Source organism: Lacerta agilis, chromosome 2 (assembly GCF_009819535.1).
Source record: "Lacerta agilis isolate rLacAgi1 chromosome 2, rLacAgi1.pri, whole genome shotgun sequence".
Lineage (NCBI taxonomy): Eukaryota > Metazoa > Chordata > Lepidosauria > Squamata > Lacertidae > Lacerta > Lacerta agilis.
In genome coordinates this window covers 101410594-101428743 of record NC_046313.1, presented here as the reverse complement: position 1 = coordinate 101428743, position 18150 = coordinate 101410594, and the positions used below count along the sequence as shown (strand labels likewise).

The following is an 18150-nucleotide window of genomic DNA, read 5'->3' as shown; positions in this document are numbered from 1 at the left end:
GGAACACCTTGAATCCTATGCACTAATCCTCCCCTCTGCTTACTTGGCAACCGCTTGACTGCATTCTCCTCCAGGCATTGTGAACAGGAATGACACCCCAAAAAGTACACTTGATGGCTTCTCCCCATGCTCTGGCCCACCCTTCTTCCAAAGAGCCAAGGAACAAGCTGGACCAAAGCAAAGATCCATCTAAACCAGCATCCCATCCTGACAGATGCCACTGAGACATGCACAAATGAAGCATGGAAGCAACAGCACTTCTGCAGGGCCCGATATTGGGGGTATATCATCTCTGAATATGGAGGGTTTTTTAACCTAATATGGCTAATCATCATGGGTAAGTGTATCCTCTTCAAATCCATCCAGTGAGTTTTTAAAGGTAAAACAAAACAAAACAAAACAACCTCCAAGAGGCAAACGCAAGATAGCATTTAGTGCCCATGCAGTTTCTTTATATATTTTGAGATACCTAACATATATGTTGAGATGCTTCTCTTTCTAAAAGTCTGTGACAGTCAAAAAGGGGTGCGATAGATAGTAGTTGGACCTAATAAAAAGGAATAAGCTGGTTTGGTCTGTGAAAATCCATGGGGCTTCTGTTCCAACTTTGAAACTGCCTGCTGGAAGCTCTTCTGTGGCATATGCAGGCGACAGGGAATAAGAGATTCCAACTCAACATCAGGAAGACCTGTTGGTAAGAGATGTCGGACAGTGGAACAGTCTCCCCGGAAAGGTGGTGGACTCTCCTTCCTTGGGAGGTTTTTAAGCAGAGGCTGGATCTGCCATGGATGCTTTCGCTGAGATTCCTGCATTGCAGAGGGTTGGACTAGATGCCCCTTGGGGTCCCTTCCGATTCTACAATCTCACCTCCAGGACAATCCTCAACCGAGCAAAATTCCTGCTTTCTCAAGGCTCTTTCGCACTTTATGTTACATTTGGCTCAGCAGCTCAGCAAAAGAGTGTGTGTGTGTGTGTGTGAATACAACCTGAAAAGACTTGAAGCCGACTAGGAACAATAGCTTCCCCAAGCTGGCCCTCCGCCGGCTTTCTGCCAATGCCTGGCAAAGGAGTTGGGCTCAGCCTCCCGCTGCTGGGGAGGTAAAGCTATTCTGTCAAACTCCTCTTTCAAGCAGCAAACGGGAGCTGCAGCAGCAGCGGCAACAATAGGCACAGCCAGCCTCTCTGCGGGGGGTGGGGTGGGGTGGGGAATCCTGCTAGCACAAAGAGCTACAGCAGCCAGAAGGGTGCTCTCGCTGTTTTATAAAGAATTGGGTGCGGGTTTTGTTTGCTTGCTTGCATCTTAAGAAAAACCCTCCTCCCGTACAACAGGAAGAAGAGTTTGGATTTGGATTTGATATCCCGCTTTTCACTACCCGAAGGAGTCTCAAAGCGGCTCACATTCTCCTTTCCCTTGCTCCCCCACAACAAACACTCTGTGAGGTGAGTGGGGCTGAGAGACTTCAGAGAAGTGTGACTAGCCCAAGGTCACCCAGCAGCTGCATGTGGAGGAGCGGAGACGCGGACCCGGTTCACCAGATTACGAGTCTACCGCTCTTAACCACTACACCACACTAGCTCTCACACTGGAAGAGCTGGGCAGGGAAGCAGAATTGAGGCGTGGATGGGAAACATGTGGCCCTCCACTGCCCTTAGAGCACGTCTATCACCCCGGCCGTTGGGCCAGGCTCACTGGGGCTGATGGGAAACCGGAAAGCTGCCTTATGAGGTAAGGTGTGTGTGTGAGAGAGAATCGCTGCTGGCCACCAGGCAATTTCTTTTTCCACCTGACCTGCCCCAACCTCCAGCCCTAGGAGCCTTTGCAAGGGAGCTGTTTCCAGAGGAGAGAGGCTCTGTTTGCCATCGAGGATGGCTGGTTTCACCTGGGCTGCCCCAGCTTTCAGAAGGGAGTTGCTGCCACAGGCGTCGTGTGGATGTGGGTTTTCATGAGCTGAACAGTGGTAGATTATGAGTCATGGGGGTGTGCATGAACTTAGCGCTTAGTTTGTGTTTTGGGCTGCTGTTTTATTCATGTCGTTAATATTGTTTTATAGCTCATAAGGGCTGTATTGCTTGTTCATCGCATGGTGCAACTTTTGCTTTAACTGTGATGTTCAGCTTATTTTTCAGTTGCTGCTCTGTTAGTGGTGTTGCCTCACTGGCGATTTGTTAATTGTTCCATATGTTTTATGCTGTATTTGTGATGGGCTATTAGATTCTATCATGTTATTATTTATTATTTTATTCAGTGAACTGCCCCGACATCTCTTGATGAAGAGCGGTTAAATGAATGAATGAATGAATGAATGAATGAATGTTGTGTGTATTGTGTTGATGAAGAGCGGTTAAATAAATAAATAATGAATGAATGAATGAATGAATGAATATTGTGTGTAAGCCGCTTTGGGATTATTTTGAATGAAAAGCGATGAAGAAACAAAACAAATCAAAAACACCAAATCCGACTGTCCGTCATCCAGCTCAGTCTGCCCACACTGGTTGGCAGAAGCTCTCCAGGATTTCAGAAAGGGGTCTCTAGAGGCCTACCTGGAGATGTCAAGAATTGAACCTGGGACCTTCTGAATGCAAAGCAGATGCTCTACCGCTGAGCCACGGAACTTTCCCTGGACCACAGGTTCCACATCCCTGACTTAGGAGGCCCCCCTAGCATCATGAGGACCTGCTTCTTTCTGTCCACATCGATCTGCATGCACACAGAGAGGGAAACGAACCGAAGCCCTCGTTTCTGAAGGCAAAAAGTTCTGGAGGGTGGATGCTGGATGATCTCGCAGCTGTCCTGTTCCATGAACGGGGAAGAGATGAACAATTCTCTAAACGGGCAAAATTCACAAGCTGCCGAACCTCATTTAGCTCAGTTGTGCCAGGGAGAAAAAGCCTTAACCCGTGAACCTCTCCCACGGGGACCCACTTAGCACCAGGCTTTATGCGTTGGGGTCAGCCACTGCCGCAGCCAAAAAACAAACAAGAGCAGCTGGAGTGGAGTTTAATGTTTGGAAAGATGGGCTGCGTTAACAGGCCAGCGGTTTTTCTCCACACCGTGGCTGAGACCACGGGCCAGTTGCAAGCACTTCCGAGACAGAGGTTCGCCCAGGTCAGCCATCTCCTCCATGAGCTCGTCCTCCAACATCTGAATAAATATTAACAGGAAGAAAGCCTCTGTTCAGGTGATCAGGTTCAGACAGCACCAGAAAACCTGCTTTCTGGGCTTGCAGACTGTTCCAAAGAATTTCCCACGCAGGGCTCTGAGCCGGAAGCAAAAGTAAGGATAGCGACTCCAGTGGGAACTCCAACACCCAGAGAGAGGTGCCAAACGGAAGATTCTCCTCTTGCAAACTCCACACGAGGGGAGACTTTCCCGCAGGTCGGCCCCACTTAGGTGCAACAACTCCCCCCAGCGCTGGCCAGGTAGCTCTCATAGTTCTCCTCGCACCGCCGGACGCAGCGGCAGAAATAGCTAGGGTCGGCAACGGCCTCCAGGAGGTCTGTTTGAACCAGGCAGATGTTGTACAGCTCGGAGGTGGGGGTCGTGCGGAGACAGCTGCTTCCTCGCCCTGAGAACATCTGCCGGGTAAAAGAAGAGAGAGCCCAAGTTCTGAAGCTGCGGATGCGACAGAGGAGACGAAAGAAGGTGGCAACACAAGAACAAGCTGCCAGCCAGCCCACCCCTCTCCTTTTTCACTCTGGGTGGCAACGTGGCTCCTTTGTTGAGGCAGAGAGGTGTTGGACCTCAAGGGTAACCCAGAAGCCCCTTCTCTTCAGAAGCCTGGCAGTCTGGATGCCACAAAATTGGAGATGATCCAGCCCAAGGAACGGGAAACAGAATTAAAGCTCTTGGAACACAAGTAGTAATGGAAGAGGATGCCATTGAGCGTGTGCAGAGTGGCACCCCCTCACTACAGAGAAGTAAGAGCCTACCTGCCTATGATCAGGGGTTAGGAGGAAGGAATTCCACAACAGAGCCAGCGGCTTCCAGCAGGCATGAGCCCTCATTAGAAACTGAGGCTGGCTAAGACAACAGTAGGGAAAGGGAACTTTCAGCCTCTCGGACACTATTTCCTACAGGAAGCATTCAGTCAAGAGAGTGTCAAACATCCCAACAAATACATCACGAGCGGCTCAAGTCCCGGGGTCTCAAGAGGGACCGAATGCTGCAAGCTATGGCTCAAACTGAACCTCGGATGGGAAGGCGGGTGGGGGGGGGAGAGACTTTGTAGTCTCACTGGAAGGAGCTCCGCAAGCCACTCTTCCTGAAAGCACGCCTTGTGGAAGATGCAGAATGGCGAAGCCCTTCAAATGCATTGGCTCTCAGCTTGCGTGGCAGCAGGGTCCTCTCCTGCCCCGATCTGCATATAGACTACTCCTAAGGAAAACACAGAACGTTGTTCCCTGTATAATCTTCAATCTTGCTTCAGGTCCTTATGGAACAGCACCTAAAAAGTGGCCCGATCTGTAGGAGCTTCAGGTTGCGGAAGGGGAAACTGGACCGACATCACCTCTCCTGCCGGAGCCCTTGACTCAAAACATGCACAGGCCCCAAGTCCTCCCTTCTGCGCAGCTATGAAATGCGTAGCAGCCCTCTCTTGCCCTGAATGTAGCAAGCAACCTCCAGGAAGCAAAGAGCAGGCCAAAAAACTACGGCCAGAGGAGAGCAAGCTGGACCACGTCGTATTATTGCAGTCATTATTATCCGCCGCATTTTTACACTAAGGTGTCTCAAAAGCAACTGGCACAATAAAAACAGAAATAGCCCAGACGATAAAACCAGCGATAAAAATAGCAACAGCCAGAAATAAAGGAGTGTGATCCACGCATGGAAGAGGAAAAAGCGGGACCGAGATTGAGGCTGACCTGCAACTGGCCTCCGAAGCCAACGGATTTGATCGGGAGTCTGCAGGAGCGCCAAAGGTCACCCCCACAGCGTTCTCTCTAAATATAATTTGGCCCAGGGTCATGCGGCCAGGGATGGATGAGGAACTGCTGCCCTGCTCAGCAAAACAGGGGCTCAAACATTCTGCAGATAGGGCAGAGGAAGTGCTAAGAGCTCCTTGCCTCTAGTGCAAAGAGCTCTTTGCGTTGACCGATTGGCTATTAAGTACTGAATGCAAAGGAAGGAAACTTCCTTTATTCCCAAAATGGCACTGAGGGGCCAACAGCATCCCTCCCCGTGCGCAGCAGAGAGCCCTAGGAGGCCACTGTGGTGGGTGGACTCCAGCAGGAACCAATTAACCTTTCCTGCCCAGCCGTTCCTCATTCTGCCAGCCCAGCCAGTGCCAGTGCATTCCCTCCCATGCCCTCTCCTCCTCTTGGGAGGGTACACTCTCAGTCATGTACAAAGGGAGCTGCCACAATGGCCAGATCCTTCCCACTCCTCTCCCCCGGAATCTCACTTCTGAGCATGCTCCTTTGGGGAAGCTGCCCTTTAAGCACAGAGGGCTGTGAATGAGCTTCAGGCCGCTCGGAGGCAGGATGCTGGGCTACGGCAGGCAGCGGGGATGACTCACGCCAGCAAGAGCAGGCAGCACGCACCTGCTGTTCTGTGCCAGCAAAGTCTCCTCTACTCACCTGTGGTTAAAACTGGCAGCTGGCTTATCCCTTCCACCCTGTTCTGCATCTCCTTTGGGGCTACCCAAGGGTTTCCCCTCACCAAGCCAGGCGTTTGGAAGGCAGCTCTGCCATCTAAGGGCGGCACAGGGTTTCAGAGGTGGATGTCAGACGGGCATGTCTTCGCTCTGTCTCAAAGCCCTGGCGACAATCCTTCACCAGCCCAGTCTAGCCTACCTCCCTCCCAGGGTTGTTGTGAGGATCAGAGAATTATAAAGAGGATACGAGCTGATAAGTGGGGTGGTTCTAGTTTGTTTCGACACTGAAATGTTTTAGAGCAACGATCCATGGCAACAATACCAGAGGGTGGATGATGGTGTCGGAATCGTTCAGGCGAATGTTGTCATCAATACAGATATGGTGGGTGCTTGCGTCGTGAGGGTCGATCCAAAGGGGCTTCCCTCCTCGGCTGGAGAACTGGTTCCTGGCCCACCTGGAACACACACACACACACAGAGAGAGAGAGAGAGGATCAGAACTTCTATGGGGATTTTTCCTAGGTTGTTGAAGCGAGAGTCTGCAATGAATCTTAGCAAAGACCCCCCCCCCCCAGCCCACCTTGTCCCCTCCAATGCAACAAATGGAAACGAGAAGGCAAGAAATGTATTGCATGCAGTGATCGTAAGGGTCAAGCTGGCATATTCTTTCCGCATACAAATACCAACCCAATTAATACATCTATTCTTATCCTGCGCAATTTATTCCGCTTTCACGGTTCAGCATTTGAGAAGATTTAGATGACTTTTGACAAGGAATGAGATGATTAAAAAAAAAAAAAAGATTCAGGTGGAGGATAGCAGAGTTGATGGGGGACAGGGACTAAGAGCCAAAAAAGATGGATAGAAGTTGCGCTGGCTGTTCACGGTCCAGCTCTTCACCATGGGAACCTCCCTCTCATTTCAGAGCTCTCTCGGGAGAATACAAAAATATTTCTAAGCTCCTGTGCAAAAGAAACCTGCTTCTTCAAAATCATATTTGAAAAGCTTCTTAGGCTACCACCACAGGACCCTGCGTAGGAGGGGAAACTCTGAACAGGTATGCATAATTCTCAGTGCAGGACTTCACATGCAATGGCAGCTGTTTGTGCTCCATGTACCACAGAACGGATCCCAGAAAAGGGTGCAGGAAGGGTCGGCAGTGGCTGCTGAAGGGCTGAGGCAGGGCAAGCCTTCCAGTACTCAAAACAAATAGATGCTCAAGTATTTCAACTGGGTTGTGCTCAGCTTTGGCTGGCTACATTGCCAGATGGCCCAAGAGTCCATCTTCTCTAGATCACAAAACAGGTTTGCTCAAAGCTTCCAGTGGCTCAGGCTGCATGTCGAAGCAAGAGAGTTATTCCAAACAGAGCTACCTGGATTTAGCACAGTCCATTCCCTGCCTCTCCTTTTTTTTTTTTTACTGGTAGAGGACAAGATGAACCCTCAAGTCTTAATCTCAGCAGCAGAACACAGCAGAGACAGGTGGATATTAAAGAACCAACGGCGACTTTGCATTTTAAACAATTGCTCTCAAGTATCTTGGCAGATGTGAGCTAGGTAAGGGAGAGGTGGCGAACCGATGGACCTCCAGATGTCGTTGGACTACAGCTTCCATCAGGCCCACTCAACATGGCCTTTGATCAGGGATCATGGGAGTTGGAGTCCAAGAGCATCAGGTTCTCTATCCTGGTGGTAAAGGAAAGGAAGAGGCAAGCAAACAAGTCTCAACCCTGCAGGAATGTCAGGCTGGAGACAGGGGGAAAGGGAGGAATCTCTTCCTTCCTTCCTTCCTTCCTTCCTTCCTTCCTCTTCATAATAATATCATCATCATCATCATCATCATCACTATCATTATTATTAGGATTTATACCCACCATCTTTCTCCAAAGGAGCCCAGAGGGGCAAATGTATTGGGTGAAATTCAACTAAGCGCTAAGTGTGTGCATGCGACAAAGTCTCCTTGTGCAGAAATATTTATATTATGTACTATCGTTTTATTTTCTCTTTTGCTGGTCTATGACCGTAATAAAGTTTATTATTATTATTATTATATCCTTGTGCAGTGAGACTTTCCCCCAACCCTACTACCCTATGCCTCTTAAACCTGCTCTGGGTTTTCCTCCAACCCGCCAGAGCAGATTTAGGAGCACAGGTGGGTGGTGGTGGGGGGAGTCCCATTGCACAAGGGGACCTTGATCCATGCGTACAGCAACTTAGCTGAATCCCGCCCAACAGTACTAATGCAATTAAAACTTCTAAAAACATTGGACGCTCAAACATACCCTAATTTATACCAGCCGCCCCCTACCTGATGCTCTACAACTGTTCCGGATGACAACCTCCACGGTCCCAGCCAGGATAATCAGGGATAATGGGGGGTGCCATGTTGGGAAGGCTGTTTTAGACCACAGTCATTTGCCTGGCTCAGAAGTGACTGTCACGCGAGGCCAGGACGCAAGAAATTTGTGTGCTGGTGGGCCAAAAGTCTGCCCAAGCTGGGGGTTTTTGAAAGCCACTATAAATGATTCACTGACATCACCCTAAGTAAAAGTACATCAGTCTCCACAGGCTAAGAAGCAAGCCGCCATGCTTATCCCTCACCAGTCAAAGTGATCCTGGAAGCCACAAAGGCCTTCCCTGGAGCTGAAGTAGAGGTACAGTTTCCTGTCGCCGTCTTCACTGGAGAGCCGCCCTGCTCCCTGCGTCAACACCACCTTTCGCTTGCTGCAACGTATCATTCCAGGACTGACGTCCACCGGCAGCTGCCGTAGCGTAGCGGGGAGGCAGAGGAGGGGTGGAAAAGGCAAATGAAACACAGATCACTCTCCTGTCAAGCTCTCGGTAGCAAACTTGAGGTCATCAAAGCAGAGCGTCGTGTGCATTGAGATGAGGAATCACCATGAACTGGACCTGAGGATCAAGGGCGTTGCACTGGCGGAGGAAGGCGGGTGCGGGGCGTGCGGGGCGCAACGGGTGCCAGCCGTGAGGGCAGGTGACACCGCCGCGCCACCCACCCCCGCTCGCTGTGCGGGTGGCGGGCTGCTAGGGACGATGCTGCCAAGGGTGGCTAGTGGCGCCCCCCCCTGACGCTCGCCATGCAGGCGGCTAGCCCTGCCCCTGCACTGCTCCAGGTGCAGGGGCAGGTAGCTCCACCCCTGGGGCATTGCCCGCACCTGGATGCAGAAGGGGGCTGTCCCACCAAATGGATTAAAGCCTCCTTCAGCCTTCCCCAACCTAGTGCTCTGCTCCTGTTTTGGATTACAACTCCCATGAGCCCCCGCCAATTTGGCCAATTTGTTAGGATGCCGCGAGTTGGGAGTTCATCAACATTGGGCACTCGGCTGGCTACTTCCATGTGACCAGCAGAAACTTTCTCGACTTGCGTGCGAATGTTCTGCTCACATCAAACAGTGCTGTGTGTTAAGCCTGGAGCGGAAATGGATGTAAGGGCCAAGCGGCCTTTAAAATTCCCTTTCCCATAGCCGGATGCCTCTGGGAAGTAGGGAATGAGAGCAACAGCCTGTTGTGTGCTCCCAATATCTGATCTTGACAGAAATACTGTTCCTGGATATAGATCTCAACTGCAACAGCTGGAGAACCCATGCAGTATAATGGACAGCAAACTGGACTTTGGATTGCAAAGATCTGGGTGGAAATACCCACTCAGTCATGAAATTTACACAGGGCAGCTTTGGGCAGGTGCCTCACCGTTAGCCGATCCTACCTCACAAGCATAATAATGGGATCGCCCCCTGAGCACAATGGAGGAATGGTGAGATAGAAATGTAGTACATTAAGTAATAAATACAAGTGCATTATCATCAAACATCCCCTAACAGATCACAAAGGTTGCCATAGCTGAATTCTCTCGGCAGCTGGCAGTGCACCAGAACTGATGAATGTGGCAAAAGTTCAGTCCTTAACAACACTGAATTTTACTCACATTTAATTCCAATTATAAAGGAAGGCTTTATCGGTGTCAAAATATTTATTTGGTCCTCTCAAATCCAACTAAGCATCAGCAGATGGCTTTGATGGATTTTCATCCATCAAATGCCTTCTGTCTAAGCAGAGAGACAGCATGGTCCTATCTTGTGGACAGTGCTTTGGACTTGATGCGGTGGCCTTGGCAAGCTCATTATTGTTTGCTTCAGTTTCTCATCTGTAAAATGGGAACATCGAGTGCCCCAAGCTGCACAAGGGGTACAAGCTAAAGTCTGCAGTGCTCTACCCATCATCATTTTTAATGGCCCCATGCTCACAAACACAGCTAAAGAAAATGGGGCATAGGATTCAGAGAATTGTGGCAAATGGAGAGTGCACAGGTGCTTAAGAATGGAAAGGCAGGTACAGGAGTCCATAGCAAGGGCACAGGAAGATCTGCAAGCTATAAACAGGCAACCTCAGGATCATTTAAGTCATAACCAGGCTTTCCCCAGTTCCTGAATATTTAGCCCACTATTCAGAAGCTTCACTTTGGAAGTGCAGAGACCAAAAACCTGCTATTTTTCATGAAAGCTGAATTCCTCCAGGATTCCAGCAAAGCCACCAGGATTCTTCACTTTCAAACAAGCTATTGCAATGTATAATGTTGGCAGCCTTGGTCCCCAAAGCGCAAAGGAGAGTCCCTATCGAATCCAAAGCTCCGTACCTCCAGTATTATATTCAGTTCTTATCGGGCAACCTAATTAAATAATGCTGGATTTAATTTTGGCTGCCTACCCTTCAGAGAGAGGAAGCAATCAGCTGTGAGCTTGGGAGGATTTCCTAGAGGAGGGAAGGGGTGTCGAATCGGGTAGTCTCAGCCTGCATCTCATAGGGCGCCAACAGACTCCTAAAGCCGGCCGAGAGGCTGCATGGAAGGCTGGGACATGGGGGACCAGGGTTCAAATCCCCACTCAGCCATGAAGCTCACCGGGTGGCCTTGGGCCGCTCACTGCCTCTGAGCCTAACCTACCCCGCAGGGTTGTTGTAGGGATAAAGGAGGATGGGGAGAACCAAGTATGTCACCTTGAGCTCCTTGGTGGGATACAAAGGCAATAAATAAAAAAGGTGTCTTCAGCTGAAGGGCATCTAGAAAACTGAACAAACAAAAAAAGCAGAAGGCACTGGGATCAAAGGGCCTCAGCCGAGAGAGCTGCTTGAACACCTGCTGGGCTTGCGGAAAAGGCAGGTTGTGACTAAAGCAGCAAAAGCAATGGAGGAATCTATAGAATCATAGAATTGTTGAACTGGAAAGGACCCCAAGCAACATCCAGTCCAGGGGTCAGCAATCTTTTCCAGCAGGGGGCCGGTCCACTGTCCCTCAAACCTTGTGGGGGGCTGGACTATATTTTCAATAAAAATAATGAACAAATTCCTATGCCCCACAAATAACCCAGAGATGCATTTTAAATAAAAGGACACATTCTACTCATGTAAAAACACACTGATTCCCGGACCGTCCGCGGGCTGGATTGAGAAGGCGGCTGGGCCGGATCCAGCCCCCGGGCCTTAGTTTGCCTACCCATGATCTAGTCCAGTGTTTTTCAACCTTTTTTGGGCAAAGGCACACTTGTTTCATGAAAAAAATCACGAGGCACACCACCATTAGAAAATGTTTAAAAATTTAACTCTGTGCCTATATTGACTATATATAAAGTAATTCTCTTGAATAGGAATCAAATAAACACAATTTTTCCCACGGCACACCAGGCAACATCTCACGGCACACTAGTGTGCCGCGGAACAGTGGTTGAAAAACACTGATCTAGTCCAACCCCCTGCAATGCAGGAATCCAGAACATCCATGACAGATGGCCACCCAGCCTCTGCTTAAAAACCTCCACGGAAGGAGAGTCCACTGCTTCCCGAGGGATACTGTCCCAGGGCGCTCTTTTTCTGCCCACTCACCGAGACATCCCGCAGCGTGGGGAAGTGGGGGTGCTCCCCCTCCAGGGCACAGCGCACTGCCTTCAGGACGCGAGCCAAGTCCGTGCCAAAGGTGCGGAAGACGACGGCAAAGTGCCTCCCTTCCCGGCGCAGGCTCTCCAAGAGGCGGAAGAAGGAAGGCAGTACCAAGTGGTAGCGCTTGCCCCGCTCGCCGGGGATGGAGAGCAGCGGGTGAGGCTGCCCCTGCCACTCCAGGAGCTGCAGGTGGCGCTTGTGAAGATCGCGGAACTTCCGCCCGGGGGGCGTGTCTGTGAATCGGGTGTTGCGGCCGTACTGGGAGTAAAAACTCACGGCGCCCGGGCAGGGAGGGAGCAACGAGGGGGACTCGCTCAGCCACTGCCACTTGCCTGGAAGGAAAGAGGAAGGAGTTGAGTTTAGGGTCTAAAGGAAGGAGGAACTCTCTCTCTCTCTTCCATTGATGGGCTCACACTCTATCCTGGGCCCTAAGTCCCAGTACAGCATCACTTACACCTTCAGTGCCAACACGAAGCCTGGGAAGGGGACAGAGCTTGCCAACAGAACATCTGCTTGGTATGCAGAAGGCACCAGCATCTCATAGGAAAATAAGAGCCTGCTGGATCAGGCCAATGGCCCCCCTGGTCCAGCATCCTGTTCTCACAGTAGCCAACCAGATGCAGGATTCGAGCACAAGAGCACTCTCCCCTCCTGCAGAATCTCAGAGTACGGCAGGGAAAGACTCCCTGCACGAAATCCTGGAAAGCCACTGCCGGTGCCTAGAGTGCACAAGCTCAGCGCATAGAGTGCCCTAAATAAGGACCTCCTTTACAGCAACCTTTGCCAGCCCGGTGCCCTCCAGATGTTTTGGTCTACGATGCTGATCGGACCCAGCTAGCACGTCCTAATGGGAATTGGGAGTCCAAAACAGCTGGAGGGCACCAGGTTGGCAAAGGCTGCTTCAGTGTTTCCGCAACAGCCTTTTATTGAATACCTTTTTTTAAAAAAAAGGTGGGGGTGATGGAAGGAAGAGAACAATGCGCAGTGAGGTAGAATTCAAATCTCTCGCGCAAGTGGCAATAGTTCAGACAGAGGACATCTGAAGTCAAACGGCTTAGCTAAGTACATGGTAATTTTAACTTCTTGGTGTTCCCGCATGTGAGAGAGAGAGAGAGAGAGAGAGAGAGAGAGAGAGAGAGAGAGAGTTGGCAGGCAGCTTTAACCTAATTCTGAAGAGACCAACAATATGTAAATGTGCCTGGGAGAGATACAGGATGCAACAGCTCCTTTGATAAGGTTCCCTTCGCAGAGAACAAACGAGCCTGATCTATAAGGAGATCTGGCTAGTGGGCGGCATAATAGGCACATGGCGCTGCCTTGCAGCAGAGCGCCAGGCTCGTAGTCTCTTGGTCCAGATACGAAGAGCCGAGGGTGTAGGCAAGTTGGCCCTGAGCCTGAGATGAGATACAATGGGCAGGACTGCCCTGTTCGCTTCTCAATGCTAATGCTGAGAGGGGAGGGCAACTGGAGGTGTCGTAAGAGGGTGGGTGGCTACTTCCAGTCCATTTTTAACCCATCTTCCCAGCCCCCTGTCCAACCCCTTTTTCCTCTGTGGTATGCAGAGTACAGGTTGGGAGCTGGCAGCTTGCCAGAAAGAGGGCAGTACCAACTTGAGGTGGGGGGGGGGGGAAGGAAGGCAATCATCAAAAGATGCCGAAGAAAACATTTTTTTTTTAATTTACAAAAACACTCAATTTTCTATTATTATGTATAATGCATCTGGAAGGCTCTCTTTAAAAGACAAAAGAAACCCCACAAGTAACGCTTGCTGCCTCTGATGAACAGCACATCATACTTGAAAATGCATTAGGCATAATAATAGAAAATTGGGAGTGCATTTGCAAATAAATTAATGCTATTTTCTTCAACAGCTTGTGAGGGTTGTCACTTTGTTTTTGTTGGTTTGCTTGCGAACTTTGTTAATATCTAAATTTCTATTCTGAAAGTATGGCCCAGAGAAAAAAGTTTGAGAATCACCACACTAGCACAAGGGGGGGGCTTCCCCCAGCCTCACCTCCTCCCCACAGAACAGCACATGGGGGTAGGAAAGGAGAGACTGTTCCATCAGACAAGGAGAGATGCTTGTGCTAACAGAGATTTCCTTAGCCCTACATTAAATTATCCCCCAGGCTTCTGCCTCCTTCCCTACACACCCCTTGGCCATACTGCATCACCTATCCTGAAAATCAGAAATGATTAAAAAAAAAACAACCCCAAGCAATTCTTCTTTCTTGCACAGTTTCATCCAGCCATTGAACTTAAGTTTTAAGTCACAGGAACTGGGATTTCAACTGCTCGCATGGTCTTACCTGTTGGGCTGATTTCCCCCCAGGTGACAGTACTCAGGAAATAGTTTAGAGCAGCTCTGGGGTCCTGACCAGTGACAGCATCAGACACTACGATAGTGTTGTTTAAGTCTATGTGTAGAACCAGCTTCCGTTTCTTAGGGCTTAAGATCACCCCGGAAAGAGGGACTAAGCTGGTGGTAGTTCTTGGCTGCTGGCAGTCCTTTTCTTCACCTCCTTCTCTTTGGGCAGACTGGCCATGTTGACCTTCTGCACAGCTGAGATTGGCAACCTGGTCCTCCTCTGAAGAATTTCTTACACCATTCCCAAGACCGTCAGTCTCAGAATGAGATTTTTTTCTTTTCATTGAGCAGGAACTGCTGGAGACGGACTCTGTGCCAACTATTCCAGGAGCCATCTCTGCATATACGGTCCTCAGCTTGGGCTTCAAATCGTCCGGATCCGTGTTGGGAATATCATCTCCTGCAGTGCAGCTGCCAGAGAGATCTCTCTCCCTTGAAGCCGTTGGGTCACTCATGGGCTGGAATGAATTAGGAGGGAAATGCCGTCTCAGGCTCAACTGTATGGACAAGAAGAGTAAATAAGTCACTACTGTATTTTCCCCTGTGTCATTCAATGTGAAGCAGCAGCTTATATAATTAGATCCAGGTTCACTCAGCTATAAAGCCCACTACATGGACTTTCTACTACTCAGCATGGTGAATTGTTGAGACTGAGGCATTGTGGGAATAAAAGTGTGCTCTGATGAACTTCATAATCTGTACACTCAATATCCTCTGTGCTAATTTGTGCCATTTCTTTTTACAGACGGAAGACTGAAGCAGATTTTTTTTTTTTTACTTTCCCGAGACCACCCTAGTGAAAGCCACTCCACAAATTTAGCAAAGCTATCATACTGTGGAGAAAGTGTATTCCTAAGGTTTGCATGTGTGAGAAGAAACCGGCAAGAAGGTGCACTGAAAGATTTGCATTTATAGAAACCTGCCTCTAATTAATCAACTGATCAATAACTGAGCTGGTTCTGAACTCTTGTTTTAATAATAATTTAATAATTTTTTATTTGTACCCTGCCCATCTGGATGGGTCTCCCCGGCTACTCTGGGCAGCTTCCAACAAATATTAAAATACAATAGAAAGTCACATATTAAAAACTTCCCTAAATAATAAGGAAGGAACATAGGAAGCTGCCTTATACCCAAGTCAGACAACTGCTCCTTCTAGCTCAAGATGATCAACAATGACTGGCGGTGGCTTCCCAAGGTTTTCAGACAGGGACAATTCCCAGCTCAACCTGGAGATGCTGGGGACTGAATCTGGAAACTTCTGCACTCAAAACACATGCTCTGCCATTGAGAAATGGCCCTTCCTCTCATACAGTTTTTTTTAGATCACACAAGCAACCTACTCCCTTATCGATTGCATCTTTAGTTATTGTTATTGGTAAATATATTCTAAAATGCCATATAATCACTAAAATAAATAGGGTTTCTAGTCTGTCAAGCTGAATCCAACACTTTACCCACCAGCAGATGCCGTCAATTCTGGAACTAGAACACCGCAGAGACTCCAGCATACAAGGCCTGACCAGGATACAGCCAGCGCCTTAGATTCACCTAGGGTTCTTTATGTCCCTCTTTCAAACTGCTCAAGCACTAATTCCCACCATACCTTGCTCATCTGTTTCCTCTCCTACCTGATGTGTTGGGTGTACACTCACTCTGTCCCACATAAGCAGACAACCATAAGCAACAGCTTGCAGACATTCCATAGCCACCTGCTCACAAACAAAAGGAAGAACTTTACATAACTGAACTTACGCAAATCATTGTCACAAGATGTGGGAAACAATTAGCAGAGAGAGAGGTTCTTAAAAAGGATTAGCTGCTGCTAAACACATGAAGGTAGAGTCTACACTCAAGAGTCTACTACTGGCCACAATTTAACATGGAACCTCAGCATCCAGGGCAAATTTATATGCAAGAATGTTCAGAGATCTTCTCCATGTGTATTTCTGATCACCAAGTGCAGGAGAAAATGGGGAGTCTACCTCCCATTCTTCCTGCTTCTCAGTTTTCCAAAAGCAAAACAAGATAGCCAGTTGGAGAGGACTTGATCTTTGGTCTGATCCAAAAAAGGCAATGCAACTGATGTTTTTATTTCCACCTCTGGCAAATACATTTCATACAATATGTAAGGAGGAGGACTGTTATTCCACATCAAAGGCAAAACAGAACCACCAAATATTTTCTCGCAAGAATCAGGAGAAAGCTAAATATTCTACTCTGTTCTTTACTCCTACACGAAACCCGCCTTAGCTTAAAAACCAAGCAAATTAACCACAGACTTGCACAAGGTTGGTGAGCAGTTCCGTTGTGCTTAACGGCACTTGTTATTTTCAAGCCAGCTCCTGAACCCTAAGGCTGCTCTCTTTTATGTACACACCCTAACTTGGGAATAAAGCTCACCGAACACAGCTGAGCAGATCTGCAGCAGGGTAAACCTGTACTGCAAGGCTGGAGGTTACCAGTTCGGGGAGTCCCGCAGGTCAGCCCACACAAGTCACAGAATCATAGATTTGTAGAGTTGGAAGGGACCACGAGAGTCATCTAGTCTAACCGCGTGCAATGCAGGAATTTTGTTGTCCAACATGGGGCTCAAACCCACAACCCTGAGATTAAGAATCTCATGCTCTTAATTAACACTATACCAATTTACTGTATACAATAATGTATGGGAATATCGTATATTGCCTTTTGTGTGTGTGCGTGCGCATATTTTCGCTTTTATATGTATCTTTGTTGTTGTTTTTCTCCCTCACTTTTCCTTCTTTTCCCTCCTGTATCACTTGATTTAACTGAAATCACCTTAATTATATATATATATAGAGAGAGAGAGAGTGTGTGTGTGTGTGTCTCATGCTCTACCAGCTGAGCCACCCCACAGGCATGGCAGCAGTTTTCTTAAGCTTATTTCCTCCAGCCTGACCTCAGCTGCCTGTAACCCTCTCATCGCACCCCCCCTCTCTTAGCCACCATCATAGGGTCCCTCGCCCCAGGGGGCCTCTCTCCACACCCAGCCCCGGACCCCCTAAGGGTCGGGGAGAGAGGGAATAGGGCAAGTGGGTCCATGAGGGTCATCATTTCCCACGGGACCTCTAGTGGGAGGGCGAGGTGTGTCCTGCCCCTTCCTCCTTCCCAGCCCTGATCCAGCCACGTGATCCAGTCCCGAAGCACCAACAACAACCGCCATCCCCACCAGCAGCGCTCCCCCTCCACCACCCGCGCCCGCCCCTTCCCCAACGTTACCAAGATACCGCCGCTGCCCGGCGTCCCACTTCCGCTCTGGCGCCTCCGGCATGTGACCATAGAGGAACTTTTTCGCTCGGCGGCTAGAGACGCCTCTTCCTCCCCTTTTGCGTTTCCTCGTTGTGCTTGCGGAGGCTGCGGCGCCCCCTGGCGACCGAACTCCGTTTTTCGCTCAAGTTTGCCGGCTGCTGTTCATTGTTTTTGGCGTTCGAGAGCCGCGGTGGCTGCTTTGGCACCGGCACGTTGCGAGTTTTGTAAGAAAGAAACGACGCTTGGTTTTACACGTGTACAGCGGATTGAGGTTAATACCGCTCCACTTAAATGAAATAATAATAAAAGACTTTACAAAAAGAAAAAGGGGAAAAACCACTCCACTTGGGTAAGGAAATGAGCATTTTTAATCACCACACTCGTATTTGTTTTTGAACCCCCTGCAAACAGAAAGCTAACCCATCACGCATAAACATTTCTAACTTTAAGTCACTTCATGTTGTGGTGCTAGCTTTCTATTTGCAGGGAGGTGTTTGAACAAAAGGGAACGTTCAAAAATAGCATGGCCTCACAATCAGTAGAGCTCTTGATTCATTGGGAGCATCTGTTTAGACAAAAAAAAAGTAATGGTTTAACCCACAAACCAATCGTTAAACATGACAACACTACCAAATGCAAGATCTCCGAAAGGAAATCATCATTCCAATTGACTTGAGGAGCTGGATCAGGCCAATGCCACAACTATTGCAGCATCCCGTTCTCCACGTGACCACCCAGATCCCTGTCGGAAAGCCTTAAGCATGACCTGAAGGCATGAGCACTCCACCTGCCCCCCCCCCCGCCGTGGTTTCCAGCAATTGGTACTCAGAAGCATTAGAGTACTGCCCCTTAGTGCGGAGGCAGAGCATAGCCATTATGGCTAATAGCCATGGATATTCGTCTCCATGAATTTGTGTAGCCTTTTAAAGCCATTTAAGTTAGTGACGGTCACTGCCTCCTATGGGA

The 18150-nt window shown here is 49.1% G+C and overlaps 1 protein-coding gene across 1 annotated transcript; it reads right to left on the bottom strand.

Annotated features, from left to right (window-relative positions):
- Nucleotides 1–2557: 2557 nt before the first annotated feature.
- On the bottom strand, nucleotides 2558–17231 carry LOC117041979. The gene is made up of 6 exons (XM_033141394.1): nucleotides 17155–17231; nucleotides 13853–14408; nucleotides 11490–11875; nucleotides 8199–8359; nucleotides 5920–6052; nucleotides 2558–3579 (listed from the first exon to the last, which is right to left on the bottom strand). Exons 1-6 carry the CDS (start codon nucleotides 17212–17214, stop codon nucleotides 3391–3393), a joined length of 1485 nt encoding a protein of 494 aa, XP_032997285.1. The 5' UTR covers nucleotides 17215–17231; the 3' UTR covers nucleotides 2558–3390.
- Nucleotides 17232–18150: the final 919 nt, after the last annotated feature.

Bases quoted from the DNA above. Each gene is read 5' to 3' on its own strand.
- LOC117041979 (XM_033141394.1), bottom strand. From the start codon at position 17,214: ATGGTCACATGCCGGAGGCGCCAGAGCGGAAGTGGGACGCCGGGCAGC. The intron at 11,876-13,852 runs GTAAGACCATGC...CTTTCCTTCCAG, and splicing joins GGGGGAAATCAGCCCAACAG to GCAAGTGGCAGTGGCTGAGC. The intron at 8,360-11,489 runs GTGAGTGGGCAG...ACGCTACGGCAG, and splicing joins CCACGCTGCGGGATGTCTCG to CTGCCGGTGGACGTCAGTCC.